This window comes from Parus major, chromosome Z (genome assembly GCF_001522545.3).
Source record: "Parus major isolate Abel chromosome Z, Parus_major1.1, whole genome shotgun sequence".
Lineage (NCBI taxonomy): Eukaryota > Metazoa > Chordata > Aves > Passeriformes > Paridae > Parus > Parus major.
In genome coordinates, this window is record NC_031799.1 from 55,327,628 (window position 1) to 55,351,540 (window position 23,913).

At 38.1% G+C, this 23,913-nt stretch overlaps 1 protein-coding gene across 1 annotated transcript in view; it reads left to right on the top strand.

The window, feature by feature from the left end:
- The window catches only part of PRDM6 (PR/SET domain 6), a 76,128-nt gene that overhangs the window by 42,756 nt on the left and 9,459 nt on the right, over positions 1-23,913 (top strand). Inside the window, exons 4-6 of the mRNA XM_015653150.3 lie at positions 7,883-8,010; positions 11,708-11,832; positions 15,052-15,394. Coding sequence (XP_015508636.1) covers positions 7,883-8,010; positions 11,708-11,832; positions 15,052-15,394 — 596 coding nt within the window. The remainder of the gene's footprint in view (positions 1-7,882; positions 8,011-11,707; positions 11,833-15,051; positions 15,395-23,913) is intronic.

The following is a 23,913-nucleotide window of genomic DNA, read 5'->3' on the forward strand; positions in this document are numbered from 1 at the left end:
AAGCAGATGCCCAGCTTCCAATAATAAGGCATTTAAAGCCTAAAAGCATTCATTCTTTGAACACTTTTTGCTATCAGTATGAACCCAGATGTCTTTTGATTTTCAGCCTTAACTATGCTCCCTAAATGTAGTATTTTCAACGAATTCTGTTAGAAGTCTTCTCTATTTCAGTTCATGCAGCATCTTCTGAATGTTTCCAGCTTTCTAGATACTGAGGTCCTTTCGCAGTGTGCTGATTTCAAAGCCAGCTAGGCACCAGTACACTACACAAAATCCAACCTAATTGAGTAAGTTATCAAGTCATGCATACAATCCAGTTTGCTTTCAGTTTGACGTGATTAGAAGCTCTAACAAATAAATAATGTATATGTATTATCATAAACTCTAGAGTTCATCGGCATTTTGCTTAACAACCACTGCCTTAGGCAAGTCAAATTCAGTTATCTGAATCTCAGGGCTTTGCAGGAAAGAGTCAGCTATTTCTTCTGCTTTATGGAAGAGGTAATTTGTTCTGTTGGCTATAGAGCTGTCTTCTACCAGTAATGACACTTAACATTCTTCCCCATCTATGAAAGCATACGTATATTCAACTTTACTTACAGTACTAGTCTATTGTAGATGATGAGTAAAATGCTGCAAAGTGAATTTAAAAAGAATAAATAAATGAAGTATTGCAGTTTCCTTCAAAAGAAAATGATGTTGATGACAGGATTGGGTTTATGGGTGAGAACAAAGAGGAAGGCCAATATAGCAGATATTCTGGTGGAAGTTTGTTTTAGACCATCCATCTAGCCAAGATCAAGAGGCAGGTGAAATATTCTATAAACAGCTGGGAGAAGTCTCATGATTGTCATCTCTTGTTCAAGAGGGAGACTTCAATTTAGCCAAAGTTTGCTGTAAATGGAACACTGCAGAGGGGGAAAAGTCCAGGATGATTGTGGAGTGTGTGGAAGATATCTTCCGGACAATAGATGGTGAGGGAGTCCGCTATGGAATGTGCCATGCTGGAGCTGCTTGTGGACAGAGAAGGACTTGCAGGTTATGTGGTGGTCAGAGGCTGTCATGAGCACAATGATCACAAAATGATCAAGTTTTCAGATCTCAGAAATGTAAAGAGGAAGATCAGCAGAACCCTCTTGGACTTCAGGAGAGCAGACTTTGGCCTGTTTTGGCTGACAAAGTCCCTTGGGAGGCAGTCTTGAATGGCAAGGAGTCCAGGAAGATTGATGTTTCTTAAGAACAAAATCTTAAAGGAACAGGAGCGGGCTGTCCACATATGCCAAAAGATGAATTGGTGGGGAAGTAGATTAGCCTGGTCAAACAGAGAACTTTGGCTGGAAGTTAGAGGAAAAAAGAGAAGAAGAAAGGGGCAGGCAACTCCAGAGGACTACAAAGATATAATGAGTTTATGCAGAGAGAAAACTAGAGGGGCCAAAGCCCAATTGCTGTAAAAGAAAATAAAGTGGTTTCTGTAAGTTGTGTCACAACTTGAGGGCCAAATAGAATCTCTTTGGTGGATATGTAAGGAAACAGTGACAAAAGATGTAAAAAAGCTAAGGAACTTAATGTCTTCTTTACCCCAGTCTTTAACAGTAAGACCAATTCTCTGAACAACCAATCCTCTGAGCTGTAAGACAGGTGTGGGAAGCAGAATGAAGCCCCTGTAATCAAGAGAAAAATGGTAAGAGACCTGCTACTCCATTTGAACAAACACAAGTCTAAGGGGTTAGATGGAATTGACAGAAGTCTTGAGGAGCTGGAGGAAGAGCTCACTAAGCTATTTTCAATCATTTATAAGCGGTCATGGCTCATCAGGGAGGTCCTGATTGACCAGAGGTCAGCAGATGTAAAGCCCAGCTACAAGAGGGGCAGAAAGAAGGACACAGGGAACAACAGACCTGTAAGCATGGTCTTGGTGCCAGGGGAGGTCACGGAGCAAATCACCCCGAGTTCCATCATGCAGAAGCCAGGACTGGGCACAGCCAGCATAGGTTTAAGAAAGGCAGGTCCTGCTTGACTGACCTGGTCTTTTTCTGTGAAAGTCTGACATAATTCATGAATGAGGAAAAGGCTATGGATATTCTCTACCTGGTCTTCAGTGAAGCCTTTGATGCCATTTCCCACCAAATTCTGCTGGGAAAACTGATGCTGTTGGCTTGTACTCTTCAAGATAAAAACTGAAACTGGCCTTGTCCAGAGAGTAGAAGTGAGTGGTGCTAAATACAGCTGGTGGCCAGTCACAAGTGCTGTTCCCCTGGGCTCAGCAGTGGGGAGCAGCCCTGCTCAAAATCTTTATCCATGGTATGGATGTGGGGACCAAGCGCATCCTCTGTCAGTCTGCAGACGACACTAATTTACAGAGAAGAGTTGATCTGCTGGAGTGTGGATAGCTCTGCAGAGGGATCTGGACAGGCTGGATTGACAGGCTGAGGCCAAGTCTATGAGGTCAAACAAAGGCATGTACCAGGTCCTGCACTTTGGTCACAACAGCCCTAAATGATGATACAGGCTGGGGGCAGAGAGGCTGGAAAGAAGTCTCAGTGGAAAAGGACCGGGGAGCACTGGTCAACAGCAGCTGAACATGAGCCAGCTGTGCCCAGGTGGCCAAGGAAGCCAGTGGCATCCTGGCCTCTATCAGCAATAGTGTGGCCAGCAGGACCAGGACCTGGACCATCCCCCTGTACTGGGCACTGGTGAGGCCACACAAGTCCTTGTTCAGTTCAGAGCGCCTCACTACAAAAAGGACATTGTGGTGCTGCGGCATGTCCAGAGAATGGCAGTGGAGCTGAGGAAGGGTCTGGAGCACAAGTCCTGTGAGGAACAGCTGAGAGAGCTGGGGATGTTTAGTCTGAAGTAAAAGAAGATTGGGGGGACTTTATTGCTCTGTACAACTGCCTGGAAGGAGATTCTAGGAGGGTACAAATTGGTGTGTTCTTCAGCGTCAGGAAAAGAGTAACCAGCCACAAAGTGTGCCAGAGAAGATTTAGCTTGGATATTAGGGAAAAGTTCTTCACCAAGAGGGCTGTCAAGCACTGGAACAAGCTGTTCAGGGAAGTGATAGTCACCATCCCTGGAGGTATTTAAAAGAAGTGTAGCTGTGGCACTTGGGGACTACATTTAATGCTTGGCTTGGCAGTGTTGGCTTAAGGGTTAGATTCAATGATTTTAAAAGTCTTTTGCAACCTAAACAATTCTATGATTCTATAATTGCACACCTTTTACAGACTGTCATCTTAATAGCCAGGCTTATAACGATTACCCTTTTTTGCATATTTTTCAACTTCCATTTAGGATAGACAACTTTGAAGATGTTGTATTGTTTTTCCATCAAAAGCAGGGTCTCACAATAGTGAGATTTGCCTAGTGTCAAGCTTATTGAGTTCTGATGCCCAAGTTAGAAAGAAGAGACTTGCAGTGTAACTGGCTTGTAAGGTCATACACTGTTACAGAAAGAATATAACTTGCATGGATGCTACCATAGCCACCATGTCTGGTTACAACTTTTTCATCATATTACCAGTAGTTTTGGGTACATCTTTGCTGTCTTGACTCTTCCCATTGAAGCCAAGACAAAACATCTTCAGAGAGGCAAAGACTCACAGTATGTGATGTGAAAATTCTATGATTTTATGTACGTGTTATCAAGGAGAATAACAGTGAACAGCAAAATGCAAGAGTCTCTATAATGGTAAGAATTAATTATTGAGTATTTTGTGGTTTTCTTCACATCTTTTTTGATGTCTTGCAACATAAAACAAATATTCTAATAGCTACTTTTACAATATAAATGTATTTGCAAAGAAAAATTCTATTTTCAGGATCACTCTATTCCCTGACTGCCTGAAATGAAAACGAGCAGCCAAATAATTATCTGTTAATACATTTCTATCTGACTAAATGGAAAAATAAAATGCAGGAAGTATTTCTAAAGACATAATCCTTTTACAGACCATGGATGGAGAAAAAAGGAAGGCAATAGATAGGGAGGAAAGAACTTCAACAAACTATTTTTGCTCTTGCTGCTGCTTCTGTGAAATCATTTGTAATTGCATCATAATTTGGCTTTCTTTGCAGCTGTGCTGTTATATTTGAACTTCTTTAGCCTACAATTTTTTGGTATCTATACCAGAAACTGGAGCAACAGTTTTTAGCATTGGAATTAGATATGCCCCATTGATCCAAGTGAGCAATACTGACTTTATCTGTAATGAAATAACTGAAGTTCTCAAAAGTCTCTTTAGCACTCCATCTTGTCTTTTAATACTGCTTAAACCTTAGATGGTCCGTGTTTATGTTACCTTTGTTATTTATGTTAGCTATGGCTCTTCAGAGATTTTAGAGCAACACTTTTATGAGTACAATGTGCTTTAGAAATTATGTTATTACTGCCATTGTGCATTGCTCTTATCATTGTCTTTAAAATAGCAGTATCTGTGTCCTCCAAATAATTGTCCTCAACTAACCCAGCAAGTAATACATCTAGTCCTTCCTATTTAATTTATGTTTGCATGCCATTAGAAGAAGAGCCTCTATTTATGTCTTGATTATTTAATAAAGCAATGCTTGCAGGGAAGGGAATAGAAAACACTGAAAAGAGAAGACTGTATTCTGATGATGTGCTTTGGACTTTCTTGGACAATGAAGCAGTTTTTTTGTATTCTGAAGTCCAAGGGTGAAATTCATAGAAGTATGTATCATATTCTGAGTTTTTTGATCTGCTACATATCAGTAAAATATCTGTAAACAGTCAAGAACCTATTAAAAAGTTAATTAACTATAAGAAGTTAGACTATAAGAGCTCAGACCTCTTTTATCAGATTCCAGTCTCTTCCACAAATCTGGTCCATTCCATTCCATTCCATTCCATTCCATTCCATTCCATTCCATTCCATTCCATTCCATTCCATTCCATTCCATTCCATTCCATGATAAACAAAAAACCACATCAAAAACCTTTAACCCTTTAAAGTCAGCAAAACCAACAGTTATCAAGGTCCAGTAAGAATCTTAGGTAACACTTCCAAGTGCAGTCAAAGTAGAAAAAGGAAATAACTAATTGTGTTTCCACTACTTAGATCAGTTACTGATGTGAGATAGAGAAAAAATAAATGCAGAGTCTGAAGGGACTTGAAGAAATGGCATTCTGTTTTGCCATGAGGCTATTTCAATGTGTTAAAAATTATGCCAGTGTAGATGGATGTAATGATCAAGTGAGGTAGCCAAAAACTTTCAGTAACATAAGTTTACTGCAGGTTTCTGCAGTATTTTCTGTAATAGTTACTATGACTGTTTAAGGATGTTTGCAGGTGTAATAGAGATGTGGGTAAATATGTATATCAATGGTTCCCTGTAGTTCCTGTGCTCACAGCTTGTTCCACAGGTTTGGTTTTTCTCCATGGCAGGTTATGGTTTGCTCCCTCATGATGGTTTCTTCGGGCAGTTATGTCTTCAATGCTCTCCTGATTTATATAACTGTAAAATGAATAAGAACTCCTGCATGTTGGGACATGGAAAATAGTAACCATATCTGAGTTTTGGTTTTTTTTCCCCAGATTTTAACCCATATTATGCAATTTGACAAATAGATTTGACACAGTATTGTATTTTAACTTCTAAGCCTAGGGCTTCTGCTTACTTATAGATGGGTTAACAGTCCTGTAAGAATAGGGATAAGAATGCTGTTGGATAGATTATGAGTATGCAGTAATATCCTCCTAGGAAAGGAGGGCATAATGTCACTTGATGCATCAGTATTTGTGAGAATAAAGTATTTGAAAATACTTAGTCTTACAGCACAGCCCTTCCAATTCCAGACCAAGGCCCGGGAAAGATCTAGTCCTATGTTTTCATGACAGATTTTAATTTTTCATATCAGTTAATGACTGTCTATTTACACAAAGTTCTGGGTAGGACCCTGTCTACCAAGATATGAGTGTCACTACTGATTATGGCAGTCCTCTGTGTCTTTCTTATTTCATGTCATCTGGGGATTAGGAAGTTATCAGCTCTTTATTTATGGGAATTGTTTTTGCCTCATGTTAAGTCATATATTGTTATGTGAATAAGCGGCATGCAAATGGATAGATAATAAACACTGCTGAGGATGTTTGAATGGATATTGCCAAAATGGTTTCAGCCAAGTACTGTTAGTCATTAATTTTTCCTTCTCTTCCTATTTATAGGCTGATGTCCTGTAGAAGTTCTCTGATTTCTTCAGATTTTTATAGTTTAGCTTATTCTACTCCCGTATTCAACATACATTAAGATACTTGCATAAGAATAGGTACTTGATGATAATCAGCATGTTACCATATATAAAAAATAAACTTAATCCCTGGGATTGGAGTATTTGTTTGCTTCTGAGGACTCCTGATTTCTCTGACTTCATTTACTTCAGTGCATGTTGGGGTAGGATCTTTTTTATCCAGCACAGGAGTATTTGGTCCTTGCCACAGACACTTGGGAACAAAGGATAAGGATCGCCATAGACACTTGATTTCTGTGTGTCTCATGCTCTTGCAATGGACATATTCCTCCTGATTACTCACAGTCCCTCTTGGCCAAAAACAAAAGCAACACTGGTTCCTGAACTTGAGACTGTCTTTTGGTAGAAGGAAAAACTAGATTTTGATTCCTGTGTATATTTTTGTGTGAACTGTAAGAAACCGTGTTTTAAAAAAAAACATAAGTATTTAATATATTCATATTCAATATATTCATATATTCATCTGAGATTATTCTCTTGATATTGAAATAGACATTCAAGATTGTTAATTTGTTAATATACTGATTGTTAATATACTAGAAGTGTTCAATTCAGTGTAATGAATGTGCTTCCACTTTAGTTAGCAGATTTCATGTTTTCAAGAAGACATCAGTTAAGGCTCATACAAATTCCAAAGAGATAACATTTTTAGGGTATGGATATTAAAGCAAATATAAAGTTCATAGAGGGGCAGAAGGCATAAAAATGAGATTTACTTTAGATAGGCACCTAATTGTTCAGATACATTTGCGAAGTTTGTCAGAGTAATTGTGTAATAAGTAAAAATCTTGTGAGATCACATGTTTTTACTCAGATTAGATCTACCTCGATAGATAGGTTAGATTTTCTAAGCAGTCAGGTGGGCAGATATGCATGATACATTTATCTTTTCATGTCAGAGCCTCCAGAGGAACTCTTGATCAGACAGAGCATCCACTTTTGAATAGAAACATATTACTGTATTTTTTAAAATCACCATAACTGGCTCTCATGTCCTTAACAGGGATGTAATGTTAAGGAAAACAATGTTTCCCTCAGGACTGGTTTCTCATTTAGTACTTAAAAAAAGTTGCATGTCTCAAGAGAGTTCCTAAAGACATCATCAACTCCGTTTTTCCTTTTAGTCTCATTTGTTTTGAAGTTATGAAACCTACAACTCCCTAACATATCATGTGAGGCTGCTGCAGTATATGCTTTTGCTGCAGCTGAGATGTGAAAGAGGGATCCTTGTTTAGGAATTACTACTGCCCCTTGCTCAGATGTCCCAGCCATTTTATTGCACACTTTACATCCAGATTTTCTTGTTTATCTGGCAGTTCATTATTTAAGGCCAGCTTGTCAAAATAGGTTAAATATTCTTTGGGAAACATGGTCACATCTTTGAGACACCACAAATACTTTAAATATTAAGAGATTGGCTTGATAAGGGAAACATGATAAACTTGCATCCCCTAAAATACTTCTCTGCTTTTTTCATGTTTATTTCTAAGTGTATCAGTACACAGACGACAAACTTCATGGCAATAAAGTCCTGGAAATGCCACAGAGACACACCAGCAGTGAAAATGATTGCTGATTATTTGTTCTAACTGCTTGACCTTGTGACATCTCCCCCAGATATATGACCAAGATGGGACACTGCAGCACTTTATCGATGGTGGAGAACCCAGCAAGTCAAGCTGGATGAGGTACATACGATGTGCGAGGCACTGTGGGGAGCAGAACTTAACGGTGGTTCAGTACAGGTAAAGTGACTTTTGATTCACCCAATGACACAAAATGAGAATGTTTTATCAGACTGTAACCATCAGGAGTACTGCTGCCTTTGATTGCAAAAACAGCACCAGAGCTTTGGAGGATGTGCTCACGTGGAGCAGCACGGGCGGGGTGAAGCTCCAGGGAGTGAGGGCAGCCCTGTGTCACTTGTGTGACCACCACACCACACCACACCTCACCACACCACACCACACCACACCACACCACACCACACCACACCACACCACACCACACCACACCACACAGTGCTCTCTGCACTTTTTCAAACAGTCTCATTAGAGGCAAGCCAACACAAGCAGTTCTCCACCCTTAATAGAGATGCAAGTGATAGGGGAGGGGGAAAAGTGGCACCCAGAGGCTTCCTGAGGGTCAGTCACGGGGTGTGTATACATCTCAAGCTTTTTTGTTGAGTGCACCTGCCAGCCAAGATTGCTAGAACTTGTACCTCTTATGTTGCTGGCTAGAGAAAAACAAAATGTGAAGAAAAATGTAAAGAAATTATGGTGCATTTTACTTTGTACTGGCAAATAGATCCAGAAAACCCAGACAACACATTACATAAATACATGATCTCAGCTATAAACAAACCTTTTGCCTTAGAATCAGAAGCGACTGCTTGGCCTTATTAAATGTGGTAGGAAGCACATCAAAGAATGCCCCAGGCTTGCCAGTTGCAGTGAGCAATGATTTTTTGCTGGTTGCTTTAGAGAGCAGAGTTTCTTTTATTTAGGAAAAATCTTAAACTTATTTAAACTACCTTTAAAATTAAAAATAAAACATACAAAAGCAAGCTAAAATGAAATATATAAAGTTTGATTATCCCATAGGGATCCAATTTAACAATGGTAAAATTGTTCAGTTGCATTTTCAACTTTTTTTATTCTCTGGCCAGTTGACTAAACAATGCTGCAGTTAAAAAAATAACAATCCTATTTATACATTACAAATCTTTTATTATATGCTTAAATATCTGCTATCTATAGCTAAAATACCATAGGATTTTAAATAAACATGCTGGATAATGAATAAAGATTGTTGTGATGAAAGACTGTTTTTGTAGATACCTTGTGGACTGTTATTCTATGTGGTGATGTGTGCGTGCACATATATATATAAAAATAAAAAATATATGCATATATATATATATATATATATATAACAAAACTAAATGAAAAGTTAGCATGAGAAAGTCATTATACATCTGTCAATATTAAGTGGATTTTACAACTCTCCTTTCATGATGGAGTTTTTACTTAGAGTTCCCTCTGTTGATCTGTTTTCGATTACTTCAGATCTTTATAAAATGAACTACAAAAACACAATTTAAAAAACTGGCATCCATCACCAGTGACTGCATCCAAGTGTAAGAAAATAGAAAAGTTGGACACTGAAAAACCAGCCTAATTTTTATTGTACATGGACGTCCTCCTCACAGAAAGTCAGCTGGTTTAAATTCATTCTGTTATGATTTGTAATATCTAAATGGAATTTTCTTCAAAGTGCTCTTGATTGATTGACCCTTAGCTGAACGTTTTGTTTTTATTTTGAGGCTGACAATAATGTTTGTTGGCATGTGTTCTGCTTCAACTGCGTTGGGACGCCATGAAGCTATCTTTATGAGTCATCCAACCACAATACTAAATACATGTCAGCAAAGGAAATATTATCCGAAAAGGGAAAAATCCCTTTGATGTACTTCAGCATGCAGAGATTTCTGCGAGTTTTGGAAGCTCTGCACACTTGTAAGGGACGGTGTACACTTACACTTTTTTTTTCCCTGCCTACTCCAAGCCCCACAGACCACCCATTGCTCAAAAACAGTTCTGCTCTTTCAGCGGCAAAGTGTGTCATTTGGTTTTAGCACATTCATTTGCCGGGCTGCTGTGTTTATGTTAAGGGAAGCCAAACTGAGAGATGAAATGTTACAAGGGTGAAGTACAAAGTAGACTCAATTTTTCTCAAGTTAAGAGATGCCGGTAATTTATAGCGTGGCTCCGATTTTCATTTTTATGTAACAGTGGAAAGAATTAACTAAATGCAAAGCCCTGGGAAGAAAGAGAGAGAGAAGAAGAGGAGGAGAAGGAGGAGGACGGAAGATGAAGAGGAGACACAAAGGGGAGAGTTTTTGTCAGATATTCATAGAAGGCTAAGAAAACCATTCTGCTTAGCTAGCAGTGCCCTCCTGAGACAGGGTGGCAGTAAGCGAGGAAAATAACAAGATAAATGAAATTTTTGCAGCTGCTAGTAAAATATTGAGAATCTGCACTTTTTTATTGATCTTTATGATCCTGTTGCCAAGAGCCACTTTGCGGTGACAAAATATGTTGACAAGTGCATATCTCACTGCCATGAAAAATGTGGTAGAAGATTCTCCTTATGTCTGCAGTGTTATACAAGGAACAAATTGCATTGCTACAGCCAATTCTTTATAGAAAGTCTAAATTTAAGGCCTACCAACCCTAAACGCTTTTATCTTGAACTTCAGAATAATGTTTGTAGCAATCCTTCACTGAGAAAACTGGTTGAGGCCTAACTTCTTTTATTTTCTTATATTTTTTTTTGGTCTATACGTGTTTTTCTGCCTTACATAAGCTGTTATAAAAAATGGTCATTTCTTGGTACTTTGACTGTATCACTTTGGTATGTAATCCTTCAGCAAGAGTCGGCTGTTCTTCTTGTATATATTGAATTTCTATCCATCTCACAGGAGTGTGTTTTACTGTTCCATGTGAAGCGTAAGGGAAAAGCCACTGCAAACTGATAACATTTGTCTTTTATCTTGTGCCTGACTCTAATCTTACACAGTTTTTGCTGCCATGTAAATGTCTTAACTGCTGAAGTATCACTCTGAAGCTATTTACATCAGTGCAAGATCAGGATAAAGTTCTTGTTTTTATGCTAAAGACATTAGGATTTTTCCCTTTTTCCCCCTCAATTCCCACTTCAATGGTCAAGAAATACCCAGTCTTCTCTCACAGGAACAATGAGATATCTCACTTATGGTTATGGTAATTTATACATCCTAAATCATTGGCACTGCCCTCAGGTTCCATATAGGAGAAGATTTAAGCAGTGCATGATCCAATTAACCCCATTTTTTTAATTTCCATTATGTCAAAGTCTGTTTTTCTTAACAGCCCAAGATCTCTCATTTGATGGTACATTACTGCCATGAAAGGTCACTTGACACTCCTTCAAAAGTCTTGCTAGATGAATTTATTCACATAAAAGAGTTGTTGTCTATTTACCCTAAAATATGTTAACTTCAGCTTAGATGACAAATACAAAGCTGTTTAAATGTCTGTACTTGCTGAGCTGTGTACACCACTCAGATGGTATACTGTGTAAGCAAAATGTGCCATTCTAAAATCCCCCTGAAACAGACTTTGCAGGAAAATACCTGTACTTTTATAATATCTTAGTTCTTCTAAAACCTTAGTATTTAATATATGCTAGATACAACTTTTTTGTAAAGTTGTTAGCCTGTGTTACAGGAACAAAGTCCTTCTCTAATGAGAGATTTGGTTTTGAAACAATCAGTAGATTATTCATTAGTTATCTGCACGAATGCTTCCAAAACAATGATTTTCTACTGTAAAACCGTGTGCTATAAGATGAGAATGCTGTATTCCTAAATTTTGCAATGTTTTCTTTTTTCTTGATTAGGTCAAATATATTCTACCGGGCTTGTATAGATATCCCCAGGGGCACTGAGCTGTTAGTGTGGTACAATGACAGCTACACATCTTTCTTTGGAATCCCTCTGCAGTGCATTGCACAAGATGAAAATTGTAAGTTCTTCCTTGCATTTCTACCTGTGTAAGCCATGATTCCTCTTTCATGCCTAATCAGATGTATCATAGAGTATTTTAGAGGGGATTCTGTCCCTGGAACTTCAACACCAGTCCAGGATGGAGCTTTAAGCAACCTGTTCTGGTAGTGTCCCTACCCATGTCAGGGGAGTTGGAACTAGATGATCTTCAAGGCCCCTTCTAATTAAAGCTACTCTGTGATTCTCTGATTCTATGGCATTTAATGAAAATGGTTGTGTATTTAAGGTAAGGTGATACACTTAAACTGTCAAAATTATGGTATGGTTAGAATCACTGTTCTGTATTAGTGATTAATTAATCTATGATAAACAAGTTTGTTCGGTTCTCTGCATTGTTACCAGACCTATCACAAAACACTGTCTTGGCAAAATGTAATGCATTGCAAGCCCTCAGGGCCTCTGTTGGTGATTCTTTTTTTTTTTTATTACATCTGAGAATGTTGAGAAAAGCTTTGGCTGGCTGATTTAAGAGGTTAGAGCCTTCTGGTTAAACATAAAAAACCTACTTTTAAAACTACCAACTGAGTGTAAGCACTGTAATGAAAATAGATTTCTATCCCATCCTGACCATCCCCATTTCCATCCATTCTTTTACCTCTTCTCAACCTTTTATTTCTAGTTTTCTAGGGATCCTCACAAAACTAAGCATGCATAGTTATTGATAACACAGGCACAACCTAGTGCTGGATACCTTTGTCTGTAATAGAGATGGGTGATCCAGGCACATCCTTCAGTTTTGCTGCGTGTGTGTGAGACTTGTTTAGAACTTGCACCCGTTTTTGCAACTATGTGCATCTATGCAGTGGAAGAAAACAAAAATGGACTCATTGATTTTGGTCTAAAGTAACTCTGTGACTGCCTTGACACTTGATAAATTATGTATAAAATGTATGGTTTTGGTCCTGTACTTGGATATTTAAACAGGATGAACTGCTAGGAGGAGCTAGTGTCTTGTAGCAGCTTAAATACTGAATCATGAAGCAATTAAACAGCAAGATAGCAAGGATTAAACTGTCGAAAGTAAACATCCTTTCCCATCTTGAGTTTTCAAGTCTGTTGGGCTTGAGAAAAGTTTAAAAGAAATTTAGTTACTGACAGAAATATTTGCTGATGAAAGTCATGCTCTGCAGTATACAATACAGAAATATTATTTTTTCTTTCAGGAACCAAAGACTACAAAATTTTATTTGAAAAGAAAAACATTATGGCTAAAATCTGTAAATATTATCTCTTGATATTTTTCTGTGAGACAAACCCGACTTTCATCCACAGAGACACTGACATGAGTAGATTAAATTAATCTGACCATGGAGCCAGCTGCAGACTGGTATAGGACTTGAGTTCCACTTAAACTCCCAGATGTACCTTCTGCTTATCTTCTGCACAGGGGGATTGTCAGCAGCACAAGTTCTGCCTGTATTCCTTAGGACCTTAGTACCCTGATCTCATTGCTTCTGTAGACTTTTATGAGTACAATTTAAACAAAATAAAAGAAAAAAGTGATCTGCTTCTTCTGAAGAGGCAAAATGATAGCATACAAATTGCTCCTTGTACTGAAGAGATGTAGAAGATATATTCTGTGTCTGGAAACTTTTGAGAGACAGCCGCATGGACGTAACTGTATTTAGGAATTAGGTTCTCAGATACCACAAAAAAGAATAGGTTCAGAAGGACTTAAACTGCTATAAATTAAATATCTTGTAATAATATAATATGGGAATCATTATGAATGATCATAGATATTAGAATATAACTCTAAAACAACTGGCATGATTTAAAATATTACCCAATATTAATTTCTGGGAGTATTTTTGTGGGGTTTTTTTGGTTTTTTTTTTTCTGTTTGTTTTTGTTTTTTTTAATATGAAATAATGTTGGTCAATTCCAGCTTACAACTAAAATTTAATTCTTATGTTTTCACTTAGAAATCTATCATCATGGCTTACCAAAATACAATTGTCATTTCTAATTATCAGTTTAATACATGCTATGTACTTATTTGTAGATATAAACAGTTTGTGATGGTAACTAAATTTGTGTACATAGACTTATATGTATATGACGTATTTAATTTAAAAATGTTAATTGAAAAATCAGCTCGTGAGCCTAAGTGTGCCAAAATTAGAAAGCATTAGAAGTTTTTTGGTCCAGGCAACCTAAATTATGTTTATTTTTGCATTGTGGTGCAAGCTTTTGTCAGCTGACTCTATTTTTCCACAGGACCCTTGCCTCATTCACTGCATGATCTACATGGTTCTCAAGGTGTGAGGCAGCTGTTCAACTTCTACTTGCTTTATCTCCTGCCTTTCTTATCACAAAACATTCAAATTCAGCACTAAATCACTTATTTGTGAAAATCATATTGCATTTGTTGCTGAAATATCTGAGTGCCTCAAAAACCATAGTTAATTGATGATCATATGACTAGAAGCAATTTTCATGGGACTGAGAAAACATTTTTATGCCTGTTCTTTATCTGGGAAACTGATGCACGAAGATCTTTCTGCCTGTACTTTGCAGTGTTTTGTGGTGACCTACCTGCTATTAACCTCAGGCATAAGATACATGAAGTCCCTGGTTTCTTACTGCATTGGCAGTGTGACTATTTGTGAGATGTAATAGTATAATATCCTTAGAGGCCACCCTTTCGTAGGACAGCTATTGCTGCAGTAGATATTTAAGCCCTGTTGTATCTCAAGGAGTGTCCCAACAGAGATATTTTTTCTCCATTCTCTCAAACTTCATGCTTGTCTGTGATGTAGAAGTCAGACATGCTGACTGCAATATGAGGAGTCAGGGAATCACAAGTGGTGCAGCTTTTCCTTTCCGATGACAATCCCATAGTGTAATAAATGTATATCACAGTCAGGCTTCTCTGGGTCCTTTCAGTCTCAGACATTCCCTTGCATGAATTTTCATTTCAGTGTCACAGAATCAGCACCATCCATTCAGACCACTCACTCATGTCCTTCTTTCCTCTTTCCTTCTCTTTCCCCCTTTTCTTTTTTTCTCTTTTCCTGTTTCTTTTTTTTTCTTTTTTGTACATTATTAAAATAAAATTGTTTCATTGTAGTGTCAAGAAAATGGATGTTGATTTTTTTTTTGGTGTCTCCCAAAATTGTATTAGTTTTAAAAAGGCATAAAAAGGATCTTATTTACTTTTCTTGTTTTCTCCCAGTGAATGTCCCTTCGACTGTAATGGAGGCCATGTCCAGACAAGACACCCTACAGCCATTTAATAAAAGTAGCAAACTCTCCCCTGCCACACCACAGCGATCCATAGTATTTCCACAGACTCCGTGTAGCAGAAATTTTTCTCTCCTGGATAAGTCTGGGTCCATCGAGTCAGGATTTAACCAGATCACTGTCAAAAACCAACGAGTTCTTGCAAGCCCAACTTCAACAAGCCAACTAAATTCTGAGTTCAGTGACTGGCACCTTTGGAAATGTGGGCAATGCTTTAAGACTTTCACCCAGCGGATCCTCTTACAGATGCATGTGTGTACACAGAACCCTGACAGGTAAAGCCCAGGCTCTCTTTATTTCTGTATCTACTGGTAGCCAGATCCACTGCTTTTTTCTTTTATCAAGCTGTTATCATTTTCAAAACCAAACCATTATTATGAGGACCCTGGATGACATAATTCATCTGCAGCTGCGTGAAGTAAGCTGATAAAAACTATTGCTTGCCTTCACTATTTGTAAAAACATTCAGTGCCTAAATGTGCAGATAAAAGGAAATAGCTAAGGATATAATCTTGTTTTTAGAATGGTTTGGTACATCTGATGAAGGCAACAAAATAGAATGAAAATTTATGAATATCATAGATGGAAAAAAATGAGGTCAAGGTAATTAAAAGTCTCTCTGTCTTCCAAAGATAATCTAACTTGCAGCTCAGTGACTGTCACAGTCATTTCAGGGTTCACCTATAGTGTGCAATGCGTATGAACTTAATTAAGTACTAAGAGGTAATGAATTGGAATTTTTTGCTTAGTACTATTTTTCTTCATAGCATGCAAACCCATAAATCGTACAAAGCTGTCAAAAGGAAATACCTACTCCACCAGTGATGTGGAGGAAAACAGATGCCACTTATTCAATAAACTAATATCCACACAGAAGAAAAATGTTGACTAGATACCTCAGAGTCAAAGTTGGTTTGAAAGTTTGTCAATACAGAATTTTATGGCTGTGAACTGAGGATGAAATTTAGCTGAACAAGTGAATTAAAATTTCAGGTACTCTGACCGGTGGCACAGTAAATATAATGGAACCATTATTTATGAATCAAAGCTGGTTTATTTGACAATTCTGATAGCTGGCAGGACAAAAGACAAAAATCAAATTAATTCAATAAAAAAGGCTGCCCATGTTTTGTCTCTTCTTGGGCTGTGAAGATTTGAGCAGAACAGCTGAATCCCTGGAAGGTTGTTTTAAAAGCAGATTTAATTGTGCATTAAAGTTAACAAAACACTACCAAAAAATAGCAAAGAGTGAGTCTGTGTATGTGTTTGTGTGCATGTCTGTCTCTTTGTGTACTTTGTGTACTGTCTACGTGTACACATATGCTTGTGTGATTCTATGGGTATGGAGAAAGTCCATTTTCCAAATGGAATGTCAAGCATGTTAGGGACTACTCAGATTCCAAGCTAATATTCATAATAATTAAAAAATTGATAATATTGTGAATGCAAACAAGCCCTTTCAACACTTTTCTGGATTTTATGCTTGCCTCAGCAGAAGCAAATGCCTTGCTAAGGATGCTGTAGGACAAAACTGGTAATTTCATGTGTCACGATGCAGAATATAGGTCCTGAAAGGTCTGCTCTCCTATATATAATGAACTTTTGTGTTTTCAGTATTAAAGTGTCCTAAACAAACTGTAAAAGATAAAACGGTGCATCCATCTGGAAGAGTCTAGAGAAAGGCATGTTGTGAGGCCCTCCACATACTTTTTCATCCAATTATACATCCATACTGATTCATCCAGTCATCAGTGACATCTAGATTTGATCCTTTACTTGAACCTGTGTCTATCTTTATGAAGAAGCAAGTTGCAGTTAGATAGTTAGAGCAAGAGGAGTCTCTCTTATTGGCACTATCTTCCACTCTAAGTGACAGCTAAATATTCACTTTGCCAGAGAAAGAAAATGAGGATAAGTCTGTTTTACCATTAAATATTTTTTCTTGGTGATGACAGATGAATTTTTAAAAATGAATTCTATTTTTTTAAAAAATTTATTTCCTCCTAAGAAGCTTGTGCCAAATATTATTGGAAACACAAAGTGGATTTTTGGTCTTCACTCTTAAAAGTGAACATTCTCATTAGTAGGGTGCTGATTCATGATATCTTACCTCCTGTGCCTACCCAGCCAGCAGCTTCCTCAGGAAAGTATGGAGCATTGTCAGCTCAGAATACCCTAGGGCATAGTAGGAAATAATCTTGCTATGATTAAGGTCATTGCTATTCATTCCATGTTTGAAATTACCATAAATAACAGGTACAGGCCTTGGATATGGGTTCTCATATCCCTGTGTAGAAACCATTACAGTTTGAGCTTACATCACAGGAAACTTTCTGTCTTTTAGCAGGTACCAGTTATTTAGAGATACAGTGTCTAGAAAAAGTAGCCATTGGTTTCTTAAACATATTGCACTTTTCTAGGTGAAAAATTTTTACAGTGTTGTGCAAAATTACCAGGAGACGTGAAAGTTAGGTGTGATTTGTGAAAAAATAGATATTCTTTCCAGCTCAAACAATTGGATGCAACTCTCTGGTTTTTATTTTCTCAATGTCATCTGCCACACCGCTCCAGCTGATAAACAACTCCTTGTTTATTGTCAGCAATTTGTGAGCACACCAGTCACTGCATCTTTGATGTGACTGAAGCAGCAGAGCCTGTCCTCTCTAGGAAATAGACTTTAGTCTATCTGTTCTGGCTGAGTGTTTGTTTTGCAGCAATATTGCGCAGGGAAAACACCTTTAAATCTGTACAGGAGTCCAATTCATAGTCTGAAATTTGAGAAAAACAGACTACTTGAAGCTTGAGAAATCCAAATAAAGATAATACACCAACTTTTCTTAGGTGTTAAGAAAACATCTAAATGAGAGCAGACACAAAACAGGTCACAATACACATAGTTCGATGGAGTAGTAAGACATAAATGATCCTATTTAACAGGCAGATCACTTAATAAATAAAAAAAAATAAAAATATTATTAATTCCAAATATGATAAATTCTTAAAATCATCTGCTCTGCTTTTTCTTTTATTTCAAGATTAAGATCTTAATTTAAAATTATTTTACTTTTAATTATTTACTGGTTTACTTATATACTTCTCCCTTTCCACCATTTTTTTTAAGTTTGTTTCATTTTGTAGGGCTTCTCTTTGAAATTAGTGGTAACTGGGGTTGAAGTGAGTGTGCAAAAATCTGCAAAATCTTGAACTCGGGGACCTTCTGAGCTTTTGAGACTTTTTTAAGACTTAACCAGACAAAAGTACTTTGAGAAGATATATCTGGAAGCAGGAGTTGAAAATCTATTTTCGTAGGGGTTTTTTTTTGTTTATCTTATTGGGGTGGGGGGGGAGGGTGGTTTTTGTTTTGGTTTTTTTGTTGTGTTTTGGTTGTTTTTTTTTTAATTTTTAAATTATTATTTCATTCCTTTATGCTGCAGAAATTCCCCACAATCCTGTTTGAAAGGCTCAAAAAGGGGGTAACCAAAAATCTTTATTACAATTTTTAGAGAAGGTGATTTTGGATTTTTTTAGCAGTAACCATTTTTCTGATAATGACACATCTTTTTTTAGTGACATCACTCTTCCATATCACTATGATCACCAGTTTCAACATACTTTCCTTTTGAGGAAAGGCAGAAGTCTTCAGTTCTCAAGAGTGTGGCATAATTTTATGTGCAGCCTGTACATCTGTGTGATATATATTCCCATTGATTGCCAGGTATTCATGCTGAGAATCTGAGAGAGAGCACACTTCATAAATGTGTTCATGGGTGATAGATTATGGGTGTGATCTGGCACTCACAATTCTTTACTCAAAAGACATCATTATGCTCATGTTTTGCAACATCACTTCAATATTAAATAGTAAGCTTGTTTTGTTTCATTTTATTTTGTTCTGTTTTTTTAACAGGAAGTTAGCAATTTAATAGATGTTTTTCTGTAAGATCATGGCTTAGTCCATTTTGCATTTATATTTTCTCTACAGGTTCTGGGTCTTTGACCTTGACTTAAACCTCTCCAAAGCAGACTTAGACAAAATAAGAGTTTTGAGCAAGAGTTGTCTATTTCTGTTTATTGAGTATTGCTCAGTCAAAACAAGCTTCATGGTGAATTTAATGCTGGTTCTTGCGTAATCTTTTCATAAAGGTTTGCAAGTGCCCAGTACTCAGAGCTAATAACAACAGCAGGTGCACAGAGCAGCGACTCTCCCTGACGGCTTCAGAAGCTTGCAGATGCTTCAGATATGCTGGCTTTCTGCTTTTGCTATCTTCTTCACGAGCATTTGTGACAGATGATGGCAGAACTCCCAGCAGGTCCAGCTCTGCCATCCTCGCTGCTGCATGGTGCCTGAGGTGCTGAGGACAGCAGTTGTGCTGCCTAAGGGGAACACCAAGGCAGCAGGGAATGTGGAGTCCAGAGCCACCATGGCTCTGCTGATGCTAGGGATGTTTCTCTGTGCAAGTTAGCAGTATCCTGAGGAGTCACTTTGTTCTCCAGCCTTAATTCAACTTGCTAGAAGAAGGCAAGAATTCCTAAAAAAATCTTCCTATGGGAACAACTGTGACCTAACTCCTGACTGCAGCTGTGCTAAGAAAGCCGTGCATTGTTTGAAGGCCTGGTCCTGAAAGCTGATGCTGGTCCCACTTCAGCCTGCCCTGCTTGTGGGGCTTCTAGCAGAGGCTGTGGCATGGCAGCCTCTGCCCTATAACAATGAGAAACACTGTCCTGTTTCTGTGTCCTACTCTTTGAGACTGTGAGATAAATCACCACTTCCAAGTCCATGAGCCCATGAGCAAAGAGGAAGTCAGGCAAAACTACATGGATGAATGGGGAACTCCTGGATGAATTCAAAGACAAAAAGGAAGCCTCCAGAAGTTGCAAACCTCAAACATACAGGTAACCTGGGAAATATATAGACAGATTGTCTAAGCAGTCAGGAATCCCTTTGGCAAAGCTAAAGCCCTGATAGGATTAAATGTGGGCAGGGACATCTAGGACAACAAAAGCTTCTGTTGCTACATTGGTAATAAAAGGAAGACCAGGGAAAATGTGGGCCCTCTCTAGAAGGAAGCAGGAGGCCCGGTGACCTGGGACGTGGAAAAGGCTGGACTAGTCAATAACTTCACTGGCAAATGTTCCAGTCACACTACCCATGTCACAGAAGGCAAAGGCAGGGACTGTGAGAATGAAGAACTGCCAGCTGTAGAAAATCAGATTGAAGACCATTTAAAGATCTTGAGGATGCCCAAGCCCATGGGGCCTGGTGAGGAACATGTACATGTCCTGAGAGAAATGGATGAAGTAGCTAAGCAACTATCTGTCATATTTGAGAGGTCATGGCAGTCTGGTGAAGTTCCTGCTGATGGAAAAATACCTCCACTGTTAAAAAGAAAGAGCTGGAGAACTACAGGGCAGTCAGTCTCACCTTGGTACTTGGCAAGAGCCAATGGAGCAGATTCTCCTGGCAACTAGGTTAAGGCACATGGAAAATGACGTGGTGACTGATGACGAGATTTCACTAAGGGCTAACCATCCCTAACAAATCTGGTAGCCTTCTACAAGAATGTTTACAGAGTTGGTGAATACAGACTGATGTCATCTGCCTGGACCTGTGCAAAGTGTTTACGCACAACAGCCTTGTCTCTGAATTGAAGAGACATGGATTTATTTGATGGTCAGATCTCTCAATGGATAAGAAATTGACTGGAAAGTTGCTCTCAAAAGAGTTGTGGTCAGTGGCTCAACCTCCAAGTGGAGACTCAGGGGCTGCTATTTGGACTGATGCTATTTAGCACAGCAATGTTTGTTGGTGACAGGGACAGTGGGATCAAGCACACCGTCAGCAAGTTCCCTGATGACACCAGGCTGTGTGCAGCAGGTGACATGCTGGAAGGAAGGGATACCATCCAGAGTGACCTTGGCAGGTTGGAGAGGTGGGACTGTGTGAACATTATGAAGTCCAGCAAGAGCAAATGAAAGGTCTTAAATGTGGGTCAGGGCAATCCCAAGCACAAATACAGTCTAGATGAAGAACATCCCTGAGGAGAAGGACTTGGAGATGGTGGATGAGGAGTTGGACATGAGCCAGATGTGCACTCACAATCCAGAAAGCCAAACCTGTCCTGAGCTATGTCAAAAGCAGAAGGGTGGGCAGGAGATGATACTCCCCCTCTGTTCAACTCTTTACCTGGAGCACTAGATCAAGTTCTGGGGATTCCAGCATAAGAAGGATGTTGATCTGCTAGAGAGAGTCCAGAGACCAATCCCAAAAGATGATCAGAGGGATGAAGACTGGTTGAGAGAATTTGGGCTGTTCAGAGTAGAGAAGAGAAGGGCTCAGGGACACCTTATATGAGCTACCCAGTACCCACAGAGACCTGCAAAAAAGCTGGAGAGGCTTTTTGTGAAGACATTCAGTGATAGGACAAGGGATACTGGCTTTAAATTGAAGGATGTTAAATTTAGATTGGATGTAAGAAAGAAATTCTTTAGTGTAAGGCTAATGAGACAGACTTTAAATTTTCCCAGAGAAGATGTCTGCTGTCATGCCCTGTCCTGGGAATGGTCAAGGCCAAATAGGCTGGGGCCTTGAGTGGAAGGGGTCCCTAGCCATAGCAAGGGGTTGGAATCAGGATGGTCTGTAACACCCCTTTCAGAACAGACCATTCTATAATACTATGATCAAGTCGGTTTTTTACTTTTTAGTAGCTAACAGGAAGAAAAGCACTTTCAGTCACATGCCGGTCTCTCTTTTCAGCTGGTGCTTTTCTAGCTCTTTTTGAAAGAAAATAATTAGTGTTGTGCTGTTTTGTCCCACTGAACTGAGAGTGTTTCAGTGACAAAGTTACAAGTTCTCAAGAACTCACTCTTCTAAGGATTGCACCACAATTCCATATGCCCCTTGAAAAGAGCAAATTCACTTCTGAAGAGGCCACACTAAAATCCTATTCATCCTATAGGAAATAAATTGAAAATGCAGTGGAAAATAATGATTGAATTTTTCAAGTTCTAGTAATTCAAAGAGTTAATAATTTATGATGTAGAAAATAAATTTATAATACATACTTAGGAGTCAGAATCTGGAAAATATATTCTTTTAGCAGAGAAATAGTAAAAGACAAATAAAAGCTATGTCAGTTTTGCTAAATGAGAATCTATAAAGAATTAACCTAAATATACAGCTGTCTCTCAGTAGCTATTTCAGATGAAAGCATTTGGATTTTTCTATTCTCTTAACATGCTTTGTGCTTGCTAGGGGTTCTACATTCCCTGCCCAAAGCATGAGCTTTTAGGGAAGCATGAGTTTTGTACTGGTCCCATAATGATGAAGTTTCACCCAGAAAAATATCAGCTGCAAAAATAGGAATATTTTAAGACAGGAAAAGACTTGTCTAGCTTAGAGACTAAAATTTATTCCTTAGTGTTTTCATGTTGAAAAATGAGTCTTGCACAATTTCAAAAAGCTCAAAGTATAAATTGCCACAAAACCTGAAAACTATTTCATTAGAATTGCTCTCAGAATTTCGGTTTAGATGGCCCATGTTCCTATATGGGCCATCATATAGTCAGAGACTGTAGGTTTAAGGTCTCTAGAAAAAGCTGATGGATTCTAAATGTCACTAAACCTAGATAGCTTATCAGTGATGCATGGGATTAATAACAGCAGTGTAATTTTTCCAACAGGAAAATTTTCTTCTGGGGGAGTAGATTTCCTTTTTTAAGCTCAAAAAGAAGGATGTAGAGCTAAAATCTCCCATGTAACTAGATTCTTAATAAACAAACTTTAGAACTACCTTTGATAGCTGTCAGAACATCATTCTCATCTGCACATTGCTGTAGTCAGCTTGGCTGTTCTTAACTGTAACTCAAAATTACTGTCTGGTAAGATTTTGATTCACGTGGATACTGTGAAGCTCAAGAGAGCACAATACATATGCTGGTTATTCCAAGGAAATGAGTTTTTCTGAGCTGGGAGCCCAGCAGCGGATTTTTGAAAGTACAACCTATGAAGACAAACATTTCTGTCACTTTGCTGCTGCTCCTACTTGTCTGCAAAACTCTGTTATAGCGAAGTCACCATCTTAATTCCTTGTCCCAGTGCAGACAAAAGTGATGGCAGAAGACATAACTGCTACATCAAAGGCAGGAATGCTCTGCCCATGTCAATGTACTCACTGAACCGAGCATTGCTCGTGCTCACTCCTTCAGCACCGCTTTCATTTTTTTTGAAAAATAACATATTGATTTTATTTTCTTCCAAGAAAAAAAAAAAAAATAAAATTCTGAGCATGGTTACCAGAGAACAGAATGATAACTTCTTTACTTACTGAATGTAAAAATACTTTTTGCTCTTTGAAAAATAGTAGTATTCAGAAGTTGGCATACTTAAATTCACAGTTGTGCATATTAGAGCATTTTTCAGATGTTACAGTATTTGAATGAATTTTTAAGCTCTCCTTTAAAAATTAATTTTGCCTAATATATGTAATTTATCTAAATTTTAAAAAAATTACATGTTTTTGTATTAATTAGAATTAACTGGATATAAACTGGGTGAATGGATCCTCTACAAAGAGAAGAGTAACTTCTTTAATAGTTTTTCTCCCAAGATGTGGATGAATCTGAAAAATACAGTCAAAGTATTTTGTTATCTAACAATAGGTGATCTTTTACAGGGCTTATTTTCTTGACCATAAGCCAGTGCAATATATTCTGAGTATTTTGTAAAGAAGACATTTATTTTGAGCCAAAGAATGCATGTTGTTTGGCATCACAGTGTTCACTTATATCTGGTTTG